The 18,551-nt window shown below is 43.7% G+C and overlaps 1 protein-coding gene across 3 annotated transcripts in view; it reads right to left on the reverse strand.

The window, feature by feature from the left end:
• Positions 1–69: 69 nt before the first annotated feature.
• The window catches only part of RABEP1 (rabaptin, RAB GTPase binding effector protein 1), a 53,128-nt gene continuing 34,646 nt past the window's right edge, over positions 70–18,551 (reverse strand). For all 3 annotated transcript variants that reach the window (XM_081172949.1, XM_081172948.1, XM_081172947.1), the window contains 10 exons: positions 15,872–16,336; positions 15,543–15,647; positions 12,213–12,329; positions 9,845–9,943; positions 7,718–7,858; positions 6,066–6,255; positions 4,794–4,849; positions 4,384–4,482; positions 4,128–4,244; positions 70–3,587 (listed from right to left, as the gene is read on the reverse strand). In XM_081172949.1, the coding sequence (XP_081029075.1) occupies positions 3,486–3,587; positions 4,128–4,244; positions 4,384–4,482; positions 4,794–4,849; positions 6,066–6,255; positions 7,718–7,858; positions 9,845–9,943; positions 12,213–12,329; positions 15,543–15,647; positions 15,872–16,336 (1,491 nt within the window). In that variant the 3' untranslated portion in view covers positions 70–3,485. The remainder of the gene's footprint in view (positions 3,588–4,127; positions 4,245–4,383; positions 4,483–4,793; positions 4,850–6,065; positions 6,256–7,717; positions 7,859–9,844; positions 9,944–12,212; positions 12,330–15,542; positions 15,648–15,871; positions 16,337–18,551) is intronic.

Genomic DNA, 18,551 nt, shown 5'->3' on the forward strand with positions numbered 1-18,551 from the left:
GTCCCTCTTTCTAGCCTCATGACCTAACATTCACCTGGGCAGAAAGGAAGTATGAGAAGGATCACAAAATACTTTTTACCTCCTTTAATTTGGAACACTTCTTAAGGATACACCTTCAAATACAGTTAACAAATGGTTACATTTCTGAATTTGGTAGACAGGAGAATTTTACATCCACAGTTTCACAGGACACCAGAGGCTTGGTTCATTGGAATGTAGTATTCCAGACACTCATTTGGAATTTTAAAGGCTTAACTAATTTTTTTCTTAAGGGACTATATTTATAGATGACTTGCCTGCCTCCTACCCTTATTCTTATCCAAACCATGCTTTAAGAGGTTGTATAGCAATGGCACAGGAGTCAAGTAAAGATGTTAACAGGTTAGACATGCTGCAAGAACTTATTTTGCACATATTAAGACTGTACAAGTATACAGAACAGAGCTAAAACTTGCAGGCTTTTTCTCTTAAATTCTGCACACAGCCCCTTTCTGAAGAGTTACTGTATTATATTCCCTGTTTGTAGTAGCTAAGGCTCAGTGCGTAACCCTGAAAGCCAATGGTACAAATTAAGCAATCCTTTACAGCAAGAGAGCCAGGACCTAAGGTCAGATGGGCACAACTTTCCCTTTTAAAAAAGAAGGGGGGGAGGGAGAGCTTAATTATAGAAGAAATTATGTCCACAATTAAATCATTTACTTTCACTGAGGATTTCCCGGCATTGAACAAAATTATTTTCCCTTTTCTAAATTATTTGGACGGCTTCTTTAATTCATCCTGTGTGTATCTTGGGTTCTAGGTTTGAGAATTTCTGCATTACACTGTCAATCTTCTGTTAATTTAGTTACAACTATGAAAGTTTTAAAATCTAGTACTGCTGATCTATTCCCCTGCCCTCAGGAGCTGAAAACATACTTCCCCTCTTGTCTCTGAAGCCATGCTAGGCATCTGGATGGGAAAACCTGGTTAATCAAGCACCTGACCTCACAACTCTTCAATGCATAAGCTGTAACAAGTTCAGTAATGGTCTTATTGTGCTACTCTACGTGCTATATCGTTATCTTCTTATTTAACCAGTTTCTAACCACTTCGAGACAGTTAAATAAAACTGACTAGTTGGTGCTTTTCCAAAGATGGCTCACCAGAGAAGGTGGACAGGAGAGTCACTAAATCCATCCTGACTCATACTGAAAAAGATTTAGCAATGTTGAAATGGCAGGAGCAAAACAGGGAGAGTTAGCCTCAGGCATGCTTGAAGAAATAGGAAAACCTCCCCTACAGCCTCTAGGACCGAATTAACGATCCAAAGAAACTTGTCAATGCAGACTAGGTTCTTCTCTCCCAATCCTACTGGTTGCAAATGTTCCTTGCAGCAGTAGGCATCCTAACCTTGCCATTTCTTTACTGCTGCAGTATTCCACCCCTCCCATAAACACACACACATACACACAAACAGACTGGATTCCACAAGTGTTTTCTGATTCTGTAGCAATTATGTGGGTGGAACCACACTGAGCAAGAGACTCCCCATAGGAGATAGCTTCCAGCACAACAGAAACCTGCAGAACAGCCAAAGTGACTGATTACTTCTGGCCCCAAGTGGTTAAGTCTGGAATGGGACCCTTGGCAGGAGCAGGGTGGGGCAAGGAACTCTGGTAATTCCTCCTCTTACACTGATAAAATATGAAGCGGAATTTCAGATCACTAGTTGTTTGGGAAATAATCAGGTAATGGTGAACATGATTATATTAAGGACCATGCTAGGCTCATTCCAGCAAATCAGCTTCATGGAGCAATGGCTGGTCTTTCAGTAGCAGGAACAGAAAGGGAAAGGGGAGATGGGCTGCTCTTTGCACCCAAAGCACCTCCCTGTTGAAGGTGATCTGTTCTGCTACAGGAAAAAGCTAGGAATGCAAGGGAGCTACAGCTCATGGATACAGCACGCCTTGCCCATTTCACACAACCCTTCTTCTAAGATGCACTTTCTAGGAAGTAATACGCTCTTACTGGAAATGCAGGGAATCATGGTTGAGAGAAAGCAAAAATACTTTTGATACGTTCGAACCTGCAAATAAGGTTTATTTCATGGTGGCTCTGCCTCAAAGCCTGTTTCTTCCAAATTCTGCAGTACATTCCACCCCTGCCTTCATGCTCAAATGGTTAGATGCAGAGGGCAAATGAGTTGCATGGAGGTCCCACTGATTTACAACAGGGCCAGACCATGATCAGCTTCCAACCCAAAGTCCACAGCAAGGGGAGTCTGCATCTCAAGTGGCATATCCAAGAATGATTCCATTGAAGCTTAACCGCCATTTCAGAATCTGTTTTAAAAGAGCGGCATATTTTACAGCTTCTAAATCTGTGAGTCTGAAAAGCACCTACTCCACTTTTTGGTGGCGGTGCCTTGAAATCGACATGTTTGTTTTATTAAAGAGTCATAAAAAAACCTAATTCCATCCTCTGTCCTTTGTATTCAGATTAAATACCCCCCCCCAAAACACACACACACACACTTCAAGGGAAGAAATGGTGGGATATAGCTCCCTCCCATAAATGAAAAGATCCTAAATTTCAGCTCAACTAGGGCAGGATATCTTTGCCTGCCACCTCTGAAATAAAGGCAACACCAAAAGTGTTGTTTTCAAACTACTCCTGCAGCCGTTCCAGGGTGCATTTGCCACCCATTCTCTTGCCCCAACAATCTGCAGGGCGAGGCTTTTTAATTCTAGTGGTCACTTTCCCCCGAAGGCCAAGTCCTCTCTTTCGACAACTTCAGAGCCTTCTCATCTACACTGCCCCCCATCCCCTGAACATCCTGTCCCATCACACTTTTCAACAGCAATTGGTCTCCTCCTGCACAACATACAAGATACAATGTGTGCACCGAGCTCAAAAACCCCAAATCCAGTGTCCTGCAGATAAATTCATATTTTAATATAAAATATTCATACAGCATGCTAGACCAGCATCTGCCTAGCCTGCTCTCTCACTCAATACCCCTGGGTAGCCCTTCAGTCTTCATTGGGGTGGAGTTCAACAGCTTCACTCCAAAATATGGTTTGGGGAGAAGGGGAGATTTGATTTGCCGAACTACCTTCACCACAATATTTTGTTTTTAATGGGAAGAGGTGAGAGAAAGAAGAGAGCCGAATTCCAGAGTAGGGGTGGAGGTGAGAGAGGGAGGATAGGGTGGTTATTTTGACAAGTCCGGTCCCCCACTAAAGCCCCCCCCCCCCAAAGCATCTTGCTCATCTCTCCATCTGACGCTTTTCTGCCTCCAACACAAAGCCATCTCTCCCTTCCAGAAACACAGCCTGGATCATTGTTCCCCTGTGTCATCTTCTGCTTCTTTCAGTTAAGAGTTAAATAATAATTATTAAATGTTTTGCTATAAAGATGAGGGTTTTTCTTTAAAAAAAAAACCCAGAAACAAACACAAAACAAAACAAAAAAATTGCAGCCTTAGAGCCCTGCTATGGAGGGTGTCATGTTTCAGGCAGTTGATTAATGTCTGTCAGTTTTGTGTCGTTGAGGATCACACGGATTCTCTCCAGGGAATCTGCCTGCCGGATCCGTTCCAGTTGGACCTAGGGGGAAAAATTATTTGGTTCATTATATCTGGGTTCCCAGCCCTTAGATCATAAAAATACTGTAAACTGCTATGAAAAACCCGTCAGCCCATACGGATTGTTTTCTGTTGGGCTGCTAAAACCGATCAATAGGTGGGAAACATTTTTAATGAATGGGAGCACATTTTAATCAGAGGGGGAGAAATTAAAAAGGCTATTTGGGTTCTGGGGTGTTACTGTAATGAGATGATAAAGATGGACTTTCTTTAGAATATGGTTTAACTAACATAAAACAGTGTAAATTATTCCACAATTGCTATTATTTATTATTATTATTATTATTATTATTATTATTATTATTATTATTATTATTATTATCTCTGTCAGATGCACTAAGTGACCATAATAATAATCAAGGCAACTAGCTGTCGATTTACTACTATTACTCAGGCATTAGAGCCCACCCAGTCCAGCTTTGGCTTTCCGGAGTCTGGAAAATCTCTTCTGAATCTCCCCTTGGTTTATTCAGTGCCTCACCAGTTGTGCCAACAACCCTACCTGAAGGGTCTGCGAAAGCTTCACAAAATCTCTCTGCACTTGCTCACTAACATCCAGTTCCGTCTGCAGCCGCTGAGCTTTGTTCTTCTCCTCAAACATCAGCTGCTCCAGGTTTGCCTGAAACAAGTTTTTATTTGCATGAAAGGGCTTATCATTGCACTGTAAGATGGCCCTGATGGTCAGGGGGGCATTGGAGTGGTAAATAATGGGCCCCCTTTTTTTTACACGAACACACCCTATTTTCACTAATAGTTACCTTTGCAGCCAACTCCTTCTTCAGCTGCTCCTCAAGGCTGTTTCTCCTTTCCTGCAAGCTTTCCAGCTGTTGGTTTTTCTCCTTCAAGGTGGATTCCAACTGGGAAATCAAGAATAAGTTGCATAAGGTTCAACACTGCCCTTGTCTGGCATTCACCTGCATGAATTGACTGCAAGTTAACTAAATCTTACAATTCCCTGGCCTTTAAAAAAAATGAGAATGGAGAAACCTGCAGTCAATGAACACTCTCCTTTACTGAACAACCCCAGAAAACTTAGGCCAACTGCAACTCCTGGGCAAGTGACGCCCACCCGCTCTACAGGGGCTGCTGCTACAAGGTGGACAGAGAGAGGCTGTTTTTCACCAGAGCATGTCAAACAGCCCCTAAAGCATCCAGGTGGAACCCTTACCTGCTCCTTCCCTGCTTTTATTCTCTCCAGTTCTGTTTTCAGATTGGAAGCAGCAGCTGTAAGAGAAGAGAGAGACTTTCAGCTCATTAACCAACCTTGTGTTCGGGCTCATGCTGGCCAGGTAGGGACTAAAGTCGCCTACACCACTTTCTCACCGATGGAATTCCATAAAAGACTGTTTATCATATTTCAATGTATGTTCCTGTCTGAGCCTCTAGCTGCTGGTTTTTTCCTCTCAGCTTATCTTGGCAAGGAATATTAGGGCCCTGCCCTCCCTTTGCAAAGGGAAGGAGGCTGGGCAGCGGCAGGTGGCTCCCTCATACCTGTGCTCTGTTCTCAGGAACCTACTAGCTCTCAGGCATAAATATGAAGCACCTTGTCCTGTGACTCTGAGCCTGTGACACAAAGCTCGTACCATCTATCTAAAATCAGTATAGATAAGAAGTTTCCGTGGGGGAAGGAAAAGCTTGTTTATGTATTTATTTTTATTTTCTAATATTTATTCCCTGCTTGATTGCAAAAAAACCCCCCAAAACCAACCCCTCAAAGCTGTTTACAAAAAGATAAACCCAATTTTTAAAAAAATCACAACCACTGTTGTGTTTGGCTATGATTAAAGTCTCACACAGACCCTATGGCCAGGAACACCTTTGTATGGCAGGCTGAGGACTGGGAAAAGGTTCTATAAAGGGGAGGTTCAGGGAATTCCATAAGCAAGATGGCCAGAGGAGGAGTGTACTTGAGTGTGGAAGAGCCTAAATGTCTGATTGAGGCAGAGGAAATAAGAAGGGGATAATGAGGCAAAGTGCAGTGGACAGGCTGCATGCTATGTCTGCTGTCACTAGAGGATTGAACTGGCAACCCTAAGGAGGCAAGGAGGATCAAGAAGTAGCAGCTAGAGGCAGGATGAGGAAACAAGTACTGAATTTCCCATATCAATTTCAACTAGCCAGATATTTAGTTGCAGGATCCCATTTCAAACATTGGACTTATTTCAAGCGGTTTCATTAAAGCACATCGGGCATGACCCTGAAAAAGTTTCTTGGGATGCTCCTCTCAATATGGGGGACGAGAATTGGAAAACTACCTTTCAAGGCTCTTGAAAGGGTTACCAAGATATTGCAGAGCACTTTGTGTGGTTTAGATGCAATGAAAGGCACTGATCCTTCTTTGCAACTAGAGGAGCAGTTTCCTTCCAGCTGAGGGTACCTTTCTGCTCTGGTGCTCAGTGCTGCCCCCTCCCTCCAGGCCCAGAACTTGCCCTTCTCTAACCTATTTCCTCTTTGCAATTCTCTATTTCCAGCTGCAGAGTCTCCTCTATGTTTTCTTTCAAACATTGCTCAGCTTGAATCTGCTCTTTCAGGAACAAAATCTCCGCCTTCAGCTTTTCCTCCAGGTGGTCTGCTGCTGTCCGCACACTAATGATGTCTTCCCGATATTTGAGGACCAGGTCGCGGAGTTCCTGAAAGGAAGGTTGACACAGTTCTAGAACAAAGCACTCTCTCTTTCCCATGCCCAGACACAGCCCTAACATAACAAAATATTTACCACCCTGCCCCCTGTAGAAACCGGTTTTAAAATTAGCAGAAGAGGGAAGTATACACTAAAGAGAGAAACCAACATTAGATTCCCCTCCCAAAAAAGCTGTGTGTCCAAATGCTAGATAATCTCTTTCTGAAAGTCAGCTGGGGGGTGGTGGCAGGGTGAGGAAGAAATGTTGAGGAAATAGAGATCCACACTGAGGAACATCTGACACCAAGGTCCCATGGCCTAAAGGCACCAGAGCAGAGTCCTCAAGCAGAGAATGATGTCTCAGCAAAGAGGCACCTGTGTGAGATTCCTAGAGTACAACTGGAAAATGCATACTAGTGAGGAGAGAGCAAGGATCAAGCATGATATTCAGTAGAGAGATGTCACATTTTCTAGGAAATCATCTTATTTCTTTTCACCCTGTAGAGTCAGGGGATGGAACTGATGGGGAAAGGTGGTATGGCCAATTAATCAGGTATGGCCAATTAGACTTGGGCTCACCTCTAGGGGATGAAACTTGGGACATGTTGTATCTGACAGAGAGAAAGAGATGGATCATTGGCACCTTTCAGCAACCCAGGAAGGAGGAAGTGAAAAGGTGAGAATCTAGAGACAGAGATGTCAAACCCACTCCTGGTCAGTGTTAGAAATAGAGATATGAAAACTAGGAGCTAAATGGCACCTTAAACCCAGGTTATGGACACAACAATGGAATGTCTAGGCACACTTTTTGTAACAAGAATACAAAGCTGAAAATGAATGAACTGCAAGTAAAATATTATGTTCATTTTTCACATGGTCTAGTCCTTCCCTTGCCCACCCCCCTAACATTCTTAAGAGGGTCTCTTATCCAGTCTTAAGAGAGTAGCTGGAGGTGGGGAGGCAGAAAAAGGTCCTCCTTCCACTCTGCAGTTTTAATCTGAAATCTTAGGCACAGTACTGCGCCCAGAGTTCAGAAACTGCTCATGCTAATGAAACCGCCTGTCACAAAATGGCGCCTACAATTATGGGAGTTTCGAACACTGCTCCTGGTAGACAGAACCATCAAGGGAGGAATTCTAGCCTGAATGCATGGAGGATTTTGGAAATGTGACAGGCAGGTTGCTATGCAATGGGGTTAGGCCATTGTCCCAGGTACACTGGACTTTTAAAGGAACAGGCATTTATTTCATTGTCGCACTTGTGCGCACAGCAAGCTCATTTGTGCATGTGCCCAGAAGTTAAGGTCAACAGGTACTAACCTAACCTCTCACTGGGGCAGAAGTGAGAATCCTTGTGTTTGTGTGGACACAGAGGCACCTGAAACTAACTTGTACATCTTTACTCAACTATCTCCCTGAGCTTTTCATGTTGAGAATAACTTCCAGTCAATCACCACAAACGTATTCTCCTACCTCTCCAGATTCTGGCAGGATAAAGTCTTCTGCCTGCTGCAAAGAGACATGCAGGCAATGTTTTCCTTGAAGGCTTTCATTGTCTTTCTGGAGTCTCAACAACTCCTCCGAGACATGTTCCCTCGACTGCGTCAGGACAGCCTCCGGTGGGAAAAACACACACAAATATTTCAAAGTCACGGTTTCAAAATCAATGAAGTTGCATCTCCAACATTTTCTAAGCTCACAGAAGGTAAAACACTACCTCTCTGTGTGTCAACACCTACCCCAGATTGGAAACAGGAAGTGATTTTAGATCATTTAGGAATCAGTGGGAATTAAACTGCTGCAGAAAAACACCTTACAGCTAACCAACCAAAGATCAATTGCATCATGGTTTCTCATTCCAACGAGCAGCATATTACCAGAAGCAGTAAAGGATAAATGTGTCTTTTTTTGTCCGCAAGGGTGCCCTTGCTCCATTGCAAGGTCAGAGTTCTCAATTACCTCAAAGAGCTTTAATAGCCTTAGAAAAGTTTAACGTTGAAAGTAAAATCGATTGCAGCAGACACAAGTGAACAATAATTCATACCGACATGATTCCGAAGGTAAACAGACAAAAAGGAATCTTGTTACATGAAGTGAAAAGAAAAACACCCAGTACTAGGATGACAACAACTGTTCTACTGCTCAGAACTGAGTGTGCAAATAAGCACGCATTTGCTTATTCAGCCTTCATCAGTAAAACAATTTCATGGTGGGTAACATTATGAAGAAATATCTACACTGCCAGTCAAGAAAAGGTATTACAAAATCTAAAATCAGAATCTGCACTTACATATGAAAAAGAAGGAAGTTAAAGGCAAAAACCAGTTTATGATAGGCATATTTTGTGCCTGTCTCCTGAATGGAAGACTGACCTACTGGTCAGGATATGGGCAAACACTTCTAGCCTAGTGTCCATTCCTATCACTGTGAAGTTTCTGGGACAGAGCCAGCAACAAACGACACTAGGAAGACACTTTGGGCTCATAGATACCTGAATCCCACCTGTATAATCCCTAATCCACTTTTCCCACTGTTCTAGTGTTCAGATAGAGTGGGTTTAAAAGCCATGGAAGCAATACAGGCCGTAGCTGGATAAGAATAAGCTACCCCAGGACCCTGATGTTGGGAAAGATGGAGGGCACAAGGAGAAGGGGATGTCGGGGGACGAGATGGTTGGATAGTGTTCTTGAAGCTACCAGCATGAGTTTGACCAAACTGCGGGAGGCAGTGGAAGACAGAAGTGCCTGGCGTGCTCTGGTCCAGGGGGTCACAAAGAGTCGGACACGACTAAACGACTAAACAACAACCCCAGGACAAGATGGAAGACATAAAACCTCTGCCATCAACCGTCCCCAAGAGATTTTAGGTTGAGCGTTTACCGCCTTCTGATAAGACAGCCTTTCTGGCCTTTACACTGCAGGCAGAATTCATCATTATTTTATTATTTTTTTAATGCATTTGTACCTCACCTTTTTTTCTCCAAGCAGCTGAAGGTAGCGCACATGGTTCTCTCCCCCCCCACCCCATTGCATTTAATCCCCAAAACAACCCTGTAGGGTAGGTTAGTCTGAGAGGCTGTGACTCATGTGGGGACTGAACCCTAGTCTCCCAGCACTCTAACCACCACACCATGCTAGTAGCTCTGTTGGATTCCTCTGCATCTCTCAGGACATGGTCAACTGAGATATCCCTACTCCTCTTATTGCTGCAGTGTCCTCAGTGCCCCCTTCCCCTGCCTTCCTTAATATTCCTTAGAAAGTGGCCATCTTGATGGGTTCCCCACCACCATGTGCATATCTGGGCTCCTCCAACAGCTGGATAAGCAGAGAGAACAAGGAAACAGATGCACACCTAGCTTTGCTGTCAGGAGTCAGCCAGGTACAATCTCCTTATTCCTCTCTCTCTATATATACATAATGTAGGTGAGGATGGACAGCACTCAAGTTTGTTAACTGCCTGGCATCAACCATTCTTTGCCTTGGAAGGGCAGGCAAGTGGATAATTACAAGGCTGTCATTTGGAGTAAAAAGCCATACAGTGACATTATTTACTTATTCAAAACCCCAAGATTATTAAAAAAAAAGGCTGTGTTTCTTTTACCATTTGGTCCTGGACATCTCTCCTGGCTTGAGAAAATGCCTGTTGCAGTTCGCTAAGCAGGGCCTCGGACTCCTGAACTCTAACAATAAGCGAGGAGATCTGTTAAAGGGGAGGAAAGAAAGAAGACCTTATCAACCAACACAAATATAACACAAAAAGGAAGCGCTATACAAAGTTTTCAGTAGATGGTATGTTGCCCCTTGCAATGTTTCAGTCAGTATGTTCAAACTAAATTCAGTATTGTTGAAAGGGCCACGGACAGATTGGTGGGGATGTCTATTAGTGCAGGAGTTTCTGGTACATGGTCTCTTATATAGCATGCAACTGAAGTCACCGAAGCAGCTTTCTCAACAGCAGTTGGTAAAATTTGGGAGGCCATGATTACATACATTCCATTTGTCTTCTATTTTCTAGGTGGAAGTTCTTCAAGCTTCTGATCACATGTCATTCAAGCATAGATGCATTTGATTCTTTAATTTCTATACTGCTTAAAATATTTTTTAAAATCTCTCTGATCAGTGTACAGATAACTGAAACAACAACAGACAACTTAAAACAAAATATTACAAAATTGCAGAGTGACGTATAAAAATGTGATACAAAGTTACTGGTACATGTAATACAAGTTAATACAGAGTTACTCGTATATGTAAATCAATATCTTTTCATTTTCCTTCTGACACACCCTCTCAGCCTCTGGATTCTCACCCAGGGGCAAAACCAACTCTCAGCTCACCTGCAAAAGTTTCACAATGAGAAGAGCTCCTGGAAACAGCAAACATCCTAGCCTCTAACTCTAGACTTGCTTTTTATGGGCAGGCCCAAGGTGGATGGTACTTCCTCAGGCTGCGCACATATATTTTTCCAGCTATGATCTGGCTATGTAACTTGCACACATCTAAACTTCTCCTTAGGCTATAAAAGCGGCAAATGAGTCTTGTGGCCCCTTGAAGATTAAAGGTGATATTCAACTAAGTAACCCCTTTGAAATTAATGGACCTAATTTAAGTCATGTTCATTAATCTCAATGGGTCTGTTCTGTGTAAAACTTAGCTGAATACCACCCCTACAAATTTATTATGGCATAAGGTTTCATGGACTACAGCCTATTTCATCAGAAGGATGCAATGTTATCCAGAGTTATATACATGGTGATGGTGATTTTATTGTTTCTGCCGAAACACAACAACATTGAGAAGTCTGGAAATCCTTTGCTTGTTTTACTCTAATGGTCCCCAGAAGCTTGCCTGTGATACTCTGTAATTAGAGGGTTTCCTTTTCCCCTTAACTATGATATTGTTTTATCGTGCAGTCTTCCTTTTCTCTTGTCTATCTATATTTTTAAAACTTATACCAAACCAAATTTCCATGGTTGGTTGGTTGTTTTATATCACTGCCATTAAGGGAAGCTGTTTACATAGGGAAATCACACTTATGGGGTTAATCTAGGGCTGGAATAGAAGCATCAGCTTTTCTTGGTTGATTTATTCTCCCAAATCTCACACTGGGTAGGTATTAAGCTGGCTCTAAGTGCTTGACCTTTGAGAGTATAGGGTTAGATGAGGAGAGGCCACTTCTTTCCTCTTCCCTCCTCATATCTTTTTTTATTTTGTGCTGTGTCTTTTTAGACAGCAAACCTATGAGCAAGGACTGTTTTGTCTTAAATAATTGTATGTATGCTGCTCTGAGTTTAAAAGGTAAAGGTAAAGGTACCCCTGCCCGTACGGACCAGTCTTGACAGACTCTAGGGTTGTGCGCTCATCTCACTCTAGAGGCCGTGAGCTGGTGCTGTCCGAAGACACTTCCGGGTCATGTGGCCAGCGTGACGAAGCTGCTCTGGCGAACCGGCACCAGAGCAGCACACGGAACGCCGTTTACCTTCCCGCCATAAAGCGGTACCTATTTATCTACTTGCACTTAAGGGTGCTTTCAAACTGCTAGGTGGGCAGGAGCAGGGACCGAGCAACGGGAGCTCACCCCGCCGCGGGGATTCAAACCACTGACCATGCGATCGGCAAGTCCTAGGCGCTGAGGTTTTACCCACAGCGCCACCCACGTCCCTCTGAGCTTACATAGCAATTAATAGCAACTGAAAATAAACAAAAGCTCTTCAATACCAGTAAATTTTTTTAAAAAACAGTAGTAGTTGCCAATCGTCTCTCTCTCTCTCTCTCTCTCTCTCTCTCTCTCTCACACACACACACACACACACACACACACACACACTCAAAACAGTTCTGCTAAAAGCTCAAACTGTTCTTCCAGGGAACTCTGGGGTTTTACAATGAAAAAGGTTCAGGCCTAGGATACCCTTCTGCAGACTGCTGGTCTTCCTTTAGGATTTTGCTTCTCTCCAGGTTTTCTGTACCTGATTTCCTGAATCTTCAGTGCTTTGTTTCATGTACTCCTCCAGCTCCTGTTTCTCTCGCATGGTTTTTTCGAGTTGGTCATTGGCCTGCCTCAACATCACCTGAAGCTTCTTCACCTATGTGGTTAGAACAAGAGCACACCATAAATTACCTTTCTTCTAAAAGGGGGTGGGGTGAGGACAACTGTCCAACAACAGTATCATAGAATTGTAGAGTTGTAAGGAGCCACGAGGGTCATCTAGTCCAACCCCTGCAATGCAGGAATCTTTTGCCCAACATGGGGCTCAAACCCACAACCCGCCGAGTAAGAGTCTCATGCTCTACCAACTGATCTATCCCAGTTCACTGACCTCATGTTCTCTAGATGCTCTGAACTTACAACTGCCTTGGCCGATGAGAGTTGTAGTTCGAAGCATCTGGAGGGGTTAAGACAGCCGTAGACAGACTAAAAACACACACCATGAATTAATGTGGCTTGATGAGAGAGTGGCTGTGACCAAAGGCCTCCCTGTATAAGATGCAACCTTTTCCAACACTGCAGCAACTGATTCATTGCACAGAATTCTAAATTCTTTTCCTAACTGTAATAAAAATGTTGTACAACTTGCCTTTTCTTCTCTGCAAAAAAAATCAAAAGCTTTCTGTAAAGACTGCAAAAATCAAGTATGCCAAGTTTTCTAGATGTAGGTGTAGCTATGCACAAAAAAAGCTGAAGTGTAACATATTTTAAATGTGAAGAAGAGTTTGAACTTTTGGACACGAGAGACTCTGAAAGATCTGGTAGCAGTTAATCTGTCTGTCAGAGGGGCTTGTCTACATGATCAATGACCCAAGGGCAGCCTTCTCCAACCTGGTGCCCTCCAGATGGGTTGGGCTGATGGCAGTTGCAGTCCAAAACATCTGGAGGGCACCAGGTTGGCAAAAAGGCTGCCCTGGGTTAACAACCCCCAAACTCTTTTCAACCTCCAATTTTAACTCAAGGGGTGAATCAGAGGCTGAAGTGAGTTGAAAGAGAGGAAAGGAGCCCCTGCACAAACTCAGGGGCTCTTGACTCACCTCTCATGCAAACAATAGCAGAGTTGTTATCACTGATGTGCAGAGGTAGGTGGAGTGCAGAGTTCCCTGCAGCCACAAGTGACCTGCGAATTAATTATACGAGAAAGTGAGTGCTGCATTGTGACTGGGTGCACTGTAGACCTCCTTGATCACGTGGAGAAGGGATCCCTGCATTGAAGGGGGTTGAAGTAGTTGATCCAATGGGTCCCTTACAACTCTACGATTGTCAATCCAGGAAACCATCCCCGAGTCAACAAACTCTAAAACTCAACCTCAGGTAACCCTGATCTTGCAAACAAGCCCCTGGTCTCTACATCAGAGATTGGGAACCTACAGCTATTATAGAATTCCAAGTGGACTCCAGTTCCCAACGGACCCAGCCAATAGGGCCAGTGCTGCTTCTAAAGCCCAATAACACCGGAGGGTTGGTTGCAGGCTCCCCACCTCTAGAAATGTGAATCTCAGAAGAATATTGACTGAAAGTACAGGTTGAGTCATGCTTCATTTGTGAGTTGCCTAACCCTAAACCATCCAAACTTTATGTTCTGCACAAACAGTAAAGAGGTTTTTATTACAACTGCTTTGACACTGGTAACACTTGCAATAGGAAGGAAGATTCCCTTTCCTCCACCACCCTGGTGTGTGTTGCAACTCTGCCAAAATAGTAAAACTGATGGCGCTTATGCACAGAAGGGAAGGGGCAAGACAACTCTATGTGAGACATTTTAATAATAAAGTAATACAGTACAGACGTTCTTGTTCTGCAACACATTTTTAGCAGGGGCAGTCTTTGAACTGCACAAGGCCCAAAGGCCACAACACTCACTCCACCCACCAGATCACACCTGCCTGAGCCCAGATGCAGCCAAAGGCCTCCTTTACCCTCCTCTCCCTGCTATGAGTAGCAACAGAAGATTCAGAAGCCTGGTGCACGTCAGCTGCTCATTCTCATTTGCCAGTTCTTGACTTGTGCATGGGAATCAGCAGCTGAGATGCAGAACAGGAAGAGCTCCACAGCTTTGTGGCTACCACAGAAGAGAAGGTGGTTAGACCTTATCAGATGGGCAATATGCAGGGAGCAGAGGTCCCAGGTGTTGGGGACTCAGCTGGGTCTAGACCGAGCCTTTGAGAAACCAGCTGCCTCCTGTTTTAATTTAGTACAGCGTCCCCCAACCTGGTGCCCTCCAGATGTTTTGAACTACAACACCCATCGGCCCCAGCCACCACAGCCATGCTGACTAGGGCCCATACTGAACCTCTGGAGTACAGCAGGTTGGTTTAGTGGATGGGCGGGTTCAGACTCAGATAAAGATGCATCTATTGATTCCCGCCTTTCAGATAAGAAACCACAACTCAAGAAACACTCATGATCCAAGAGATATACTGGTCACATCTTGAACTGAGACTCAAAGGTCAGTTTGTGAGATATTTCGAATGTCCAGTGATAATGGCAATCTTATCAGATCTTTCCAGGAGGGAGGATTCTAAGTTTTTAACCTGAAGGTTGAATAAGGAAATAGATCAACACAGGTGGGGTTTTTCCCTTAAAATGCCAATTGAAGAGAAATGCTGATCATGTGCTCTGCTGACTTAGCTAGGGAGTTGTTAATGTATATATTTTTACTGTTTTGTTTTTTTAAAAAAAAAATATTTATTAAAGGTTTTAAACAATACATCACCAAACACATAAAACACCATCACCAACATAGAAAAAAAAAGGTAAACACCTTTATATTTTTACTGTTTTGAGGGGGGTGGGAACCAGATACAACAAAGGAAGAAAATTCTTACAAAAAGAACACCAAGCTTGCAAGTAAACTCACAAGTAAAAAACACACACCACATAACCCATTGAGCTTCCTGTCCTTTCCCAAGCAATACATGTACACTAAAATGTCAGAGTAACACATTACTACTGCAAAGGGATGTGGACGTGGCCCTCAAAAGAAAGTGGTTTCCTACCCTGAAAGCAAATTATACTTTACAAGAAAAGAAGCAATTCTGGGAGCCACAGAAACCCACCCTGCAAGTGTCAACATTTCTTCTCCTTTATACTGAAGTATAGTAACAGTTCTATGTGAAAATTTTACTTCTGTCTGGTGCTCCAGGAATCATTTTATTTTCTCATTTCAAAGGTTGAAGGCTGGCCAGCTTCACTTCTGCCAATGTCCATGCAGCCGAGAGCTATGCTGCCCAGTAAGTACTCAGTGAACTGGTAGCAACTTCTAAGCACCAAGACCCTTTTGCATGGAAGAAAGCAACATTGGACCCACCTGATCCCTGGTTTCTGCCTCCTGGATCTGGATTCCTTGCAACTGTTTCTCATAATTGGAACACATATCGCAACGCCGGCCCAGCTTGTTCCCAGCGTTTTGCACCTGGAGAACATAAAAGTCATCATTTGCCATGGAAGCTGCAGAAACTCTGCAAAAACAATGCCAAAGTATCACAGAAGACTGCACTATGATGGCGGCTGCAGCAAGTGCTGGTGGAGGTTTAAGGATTCTGGGCAGGGCAGAGCAGTTTTTTGTACTTGGTGGATACACCATCCTCCACAGCAGCAATCTTCAGGAGGGAGGAAGATGGTGGATACAAAACTTACCTCTTTCTGAAGGAGATTCCACTCGGTTTCACTAACTAATCTGTAACCGCTAGGAGATACGTAAGCATTCTCAACACTCTGTGTGATGCTGGAGAGCAGGGATGCTGTCTCCTCCTGCTCCGGTGTCATCGCTGTGATTGCTTTCTCCTGGTCTTTGGTTAACATGAACCCACTGGGCATTTGCAGAGAGCCAAGGGAGGCCGTGTCAAAGTTCTCTGACATAGAGTCCGCCCCAACTAAGGGTCCAAAGTCAGACTCATCAAGATTCCCAGCCGATTTGGCTTTGTTGTTGTAGCCCAGAGTTTTGGCCTGCAAGGATCCTGATGTTCCCAAGCTGTCCGTTGACTGTGCTCTCCTCAGCCCCTCTTTGAACATGTCGTTGTCTGACTTGAGAGATTCTCCCGAAGACAGCAGGGCATCGGTGTCGAGTGAGTGGACTGAACCGTGAGTACTGTTTATATGCACCTATAATTTAAAGAGAGATAAAAACACTTAGGCAATGCTTACAGCCGAGAAGAGAAGAAGCTGCCTTATACCAAGACCCAATCCTGTCTACTCTGACTGGCACCTTTCCTCAAATTTCTGTGAGGAAAGGTTGCAATGTTTGGGACTTTTTCATTCAGAGGAAAGGCAAGTAAGATAGAAGTTTATAAAGTTTTGCAGAGCATGGAGAGAGCAGATAGAGAAAAGCTTTCTTCCTTCTCTCGTAACACTAGAAATCATGGACATGAAGCTGAATCTTGGAAGACTCAGGACAGACAAAAGGAAGCCCATCTTCATGCAGCGCACAGTGAAACTATGGAATCTGCTCCCATGAGAGGCAGGGATGGCCACCAACCAGGATGGTTTTAAAAGACAACTGGACAAACTCATGGAGGCTATTAACGTCTACTAGTCATGGTGGCTCTGCTCTCCACAGCTGGAGGCAGTAATGCTTTTGAGTACCAGTTCACTGGCCTGATCCAGAACGCTTTCCTTGTATTTTTTAGCAGCTCTGAAAAGTTTCAGCCAGAGATCTTTCCTTGCAAATTTCACCAAGTTTAGCATTTGACTTGGGAGAGCTGCTAGCCAGATGCTTCTAGGAAAGCTACAAGCAGAGCACAAAAGCAATCGCCAACTCCTGTTGGTTTCATGTAGCATTTTACATTTACAAATACTAACATTCTGTTTAAATGTTATGGCCAGTTGCCACAAATAAACAGATGAAGAAGAACAGGTCTGTCTAATACTTTCTAAAGGTTGACAAGTTAGTGTCCACTATCACACTTTGCCTTAGAAAACTTCACGTATGCATTTCTGTTGTTTGACCTACATCTAAAGTGAATCAGGCAACCCTATAACATCCCAATATTATATATCGGAGAGGAAAAATAAATCTCTTTGATCAATGTCTTCCGCACCCCACACTCTCGCCCCCAACTAGACTCATGACTCCAGCAGAGGTGGGTAGAATCCCAAATTCCCTGAAGCACATAGCAATAGAAACCTGAAACAACTAGTTAGTGGAACATGAGACTCTTAATCTCAGGGCTGTGGGTTTGAGCCCCAGGTTGGGCAAAAAAGATTCCTGAATTGCAGGGGGTTGGACTAGATGTCCCTTGGGGTCCCTTCCAATTCTATCTTTTAATGATTTTGTTATTCCACGTGACTAATATTTCCTATAATTCCTTCACAGCATTAAGAAGGTTGCTAATTCAGGACTGTTGCCTGGGGATTAAAGTAGAATTCAAGCATTTTTTTTAACCAAACAGGAAGCAGCGTTGTACAAAGTCAGACTGTTGGTCTATGTACAATCAGGGTTGTCAACATGGCTGGCAGTGGTTTTCCAGGGTTTCAGGAAGGGATCTTTCCCAGCCCCACCTGGAGATGCCATTGGGAAATGAATATGTGACTTTCTCCTGCATGCAATGCATGCCCTCTACCACTGAGCCCAAAGCCCCTCTCATGTAAACAAGCTCACAGGACTTAATCAGAAAGGAACATCCTTTTTAAGCATGCCTGTAGCAGTACGTCTCCTTTTTGTAATGAATGCAGGTGTGAGAGAGCCAGTGTGGTGTAGTGGTTAAGAGCGGTAGACTCCTAATCTGGGGAACCGGGTTCGTGTCTCCGCTCCTCCACATGCAGCTGCTGGGTGACCTTGGGCCAGTCACACTTCTTTGAAGTCTCTCAGCCCCACTCACCTCATAGAGTGTTTGTTGTGGGGGAGGAAGGGAAAGGAGAATGTTAGCCGCTTTGAGACTCCTTAAAGGGAGTGAAAGGCAGAATATCAAATCCAAACTCTTCTTCTTCTTCTTCTTAAAACCATCTGCACAACTCCAGCTTCCTATTTTACTACAGTATAGCCTTTGCAGGAAGCAATATGGCATGACATGCTGGCCGAAGCAACATAAAAATGTCTTAAGGGCTTAAGCGTCAAACCTCAAGTACACAATTCTTTTGTGTGGCTTACCAGGACTTCACTAAGACACAGAGAAGGCAATTAGTGCTGGTGGGAGCCAATTATTATGGAACCTCATTTAAAGAACCCATGTAAATCCTATTAACATGCCCTATGAAAAACTGGCTTACAGCCACCTTAAGTTAAAGGATTAAAACAAAGAATTTTTCCCGTAGACACAAGAATCATGTTCTGCTGCTTCACAACACAACTGAAAGAAGAATAGGCAAGACAGCAAGGGAA

Source organism: Podarcis bocagei, assembly GCF_964188305.1.
Source record: "Podarcis bocagei genome assembly, chromosome: 15".
Classification (NCBI taxonomy): Eukaryota; Metazoa; Chordata; class Lepidosauria; order Squamata; family Lacertidae; genus Podarcis; species Podarcis bocagei.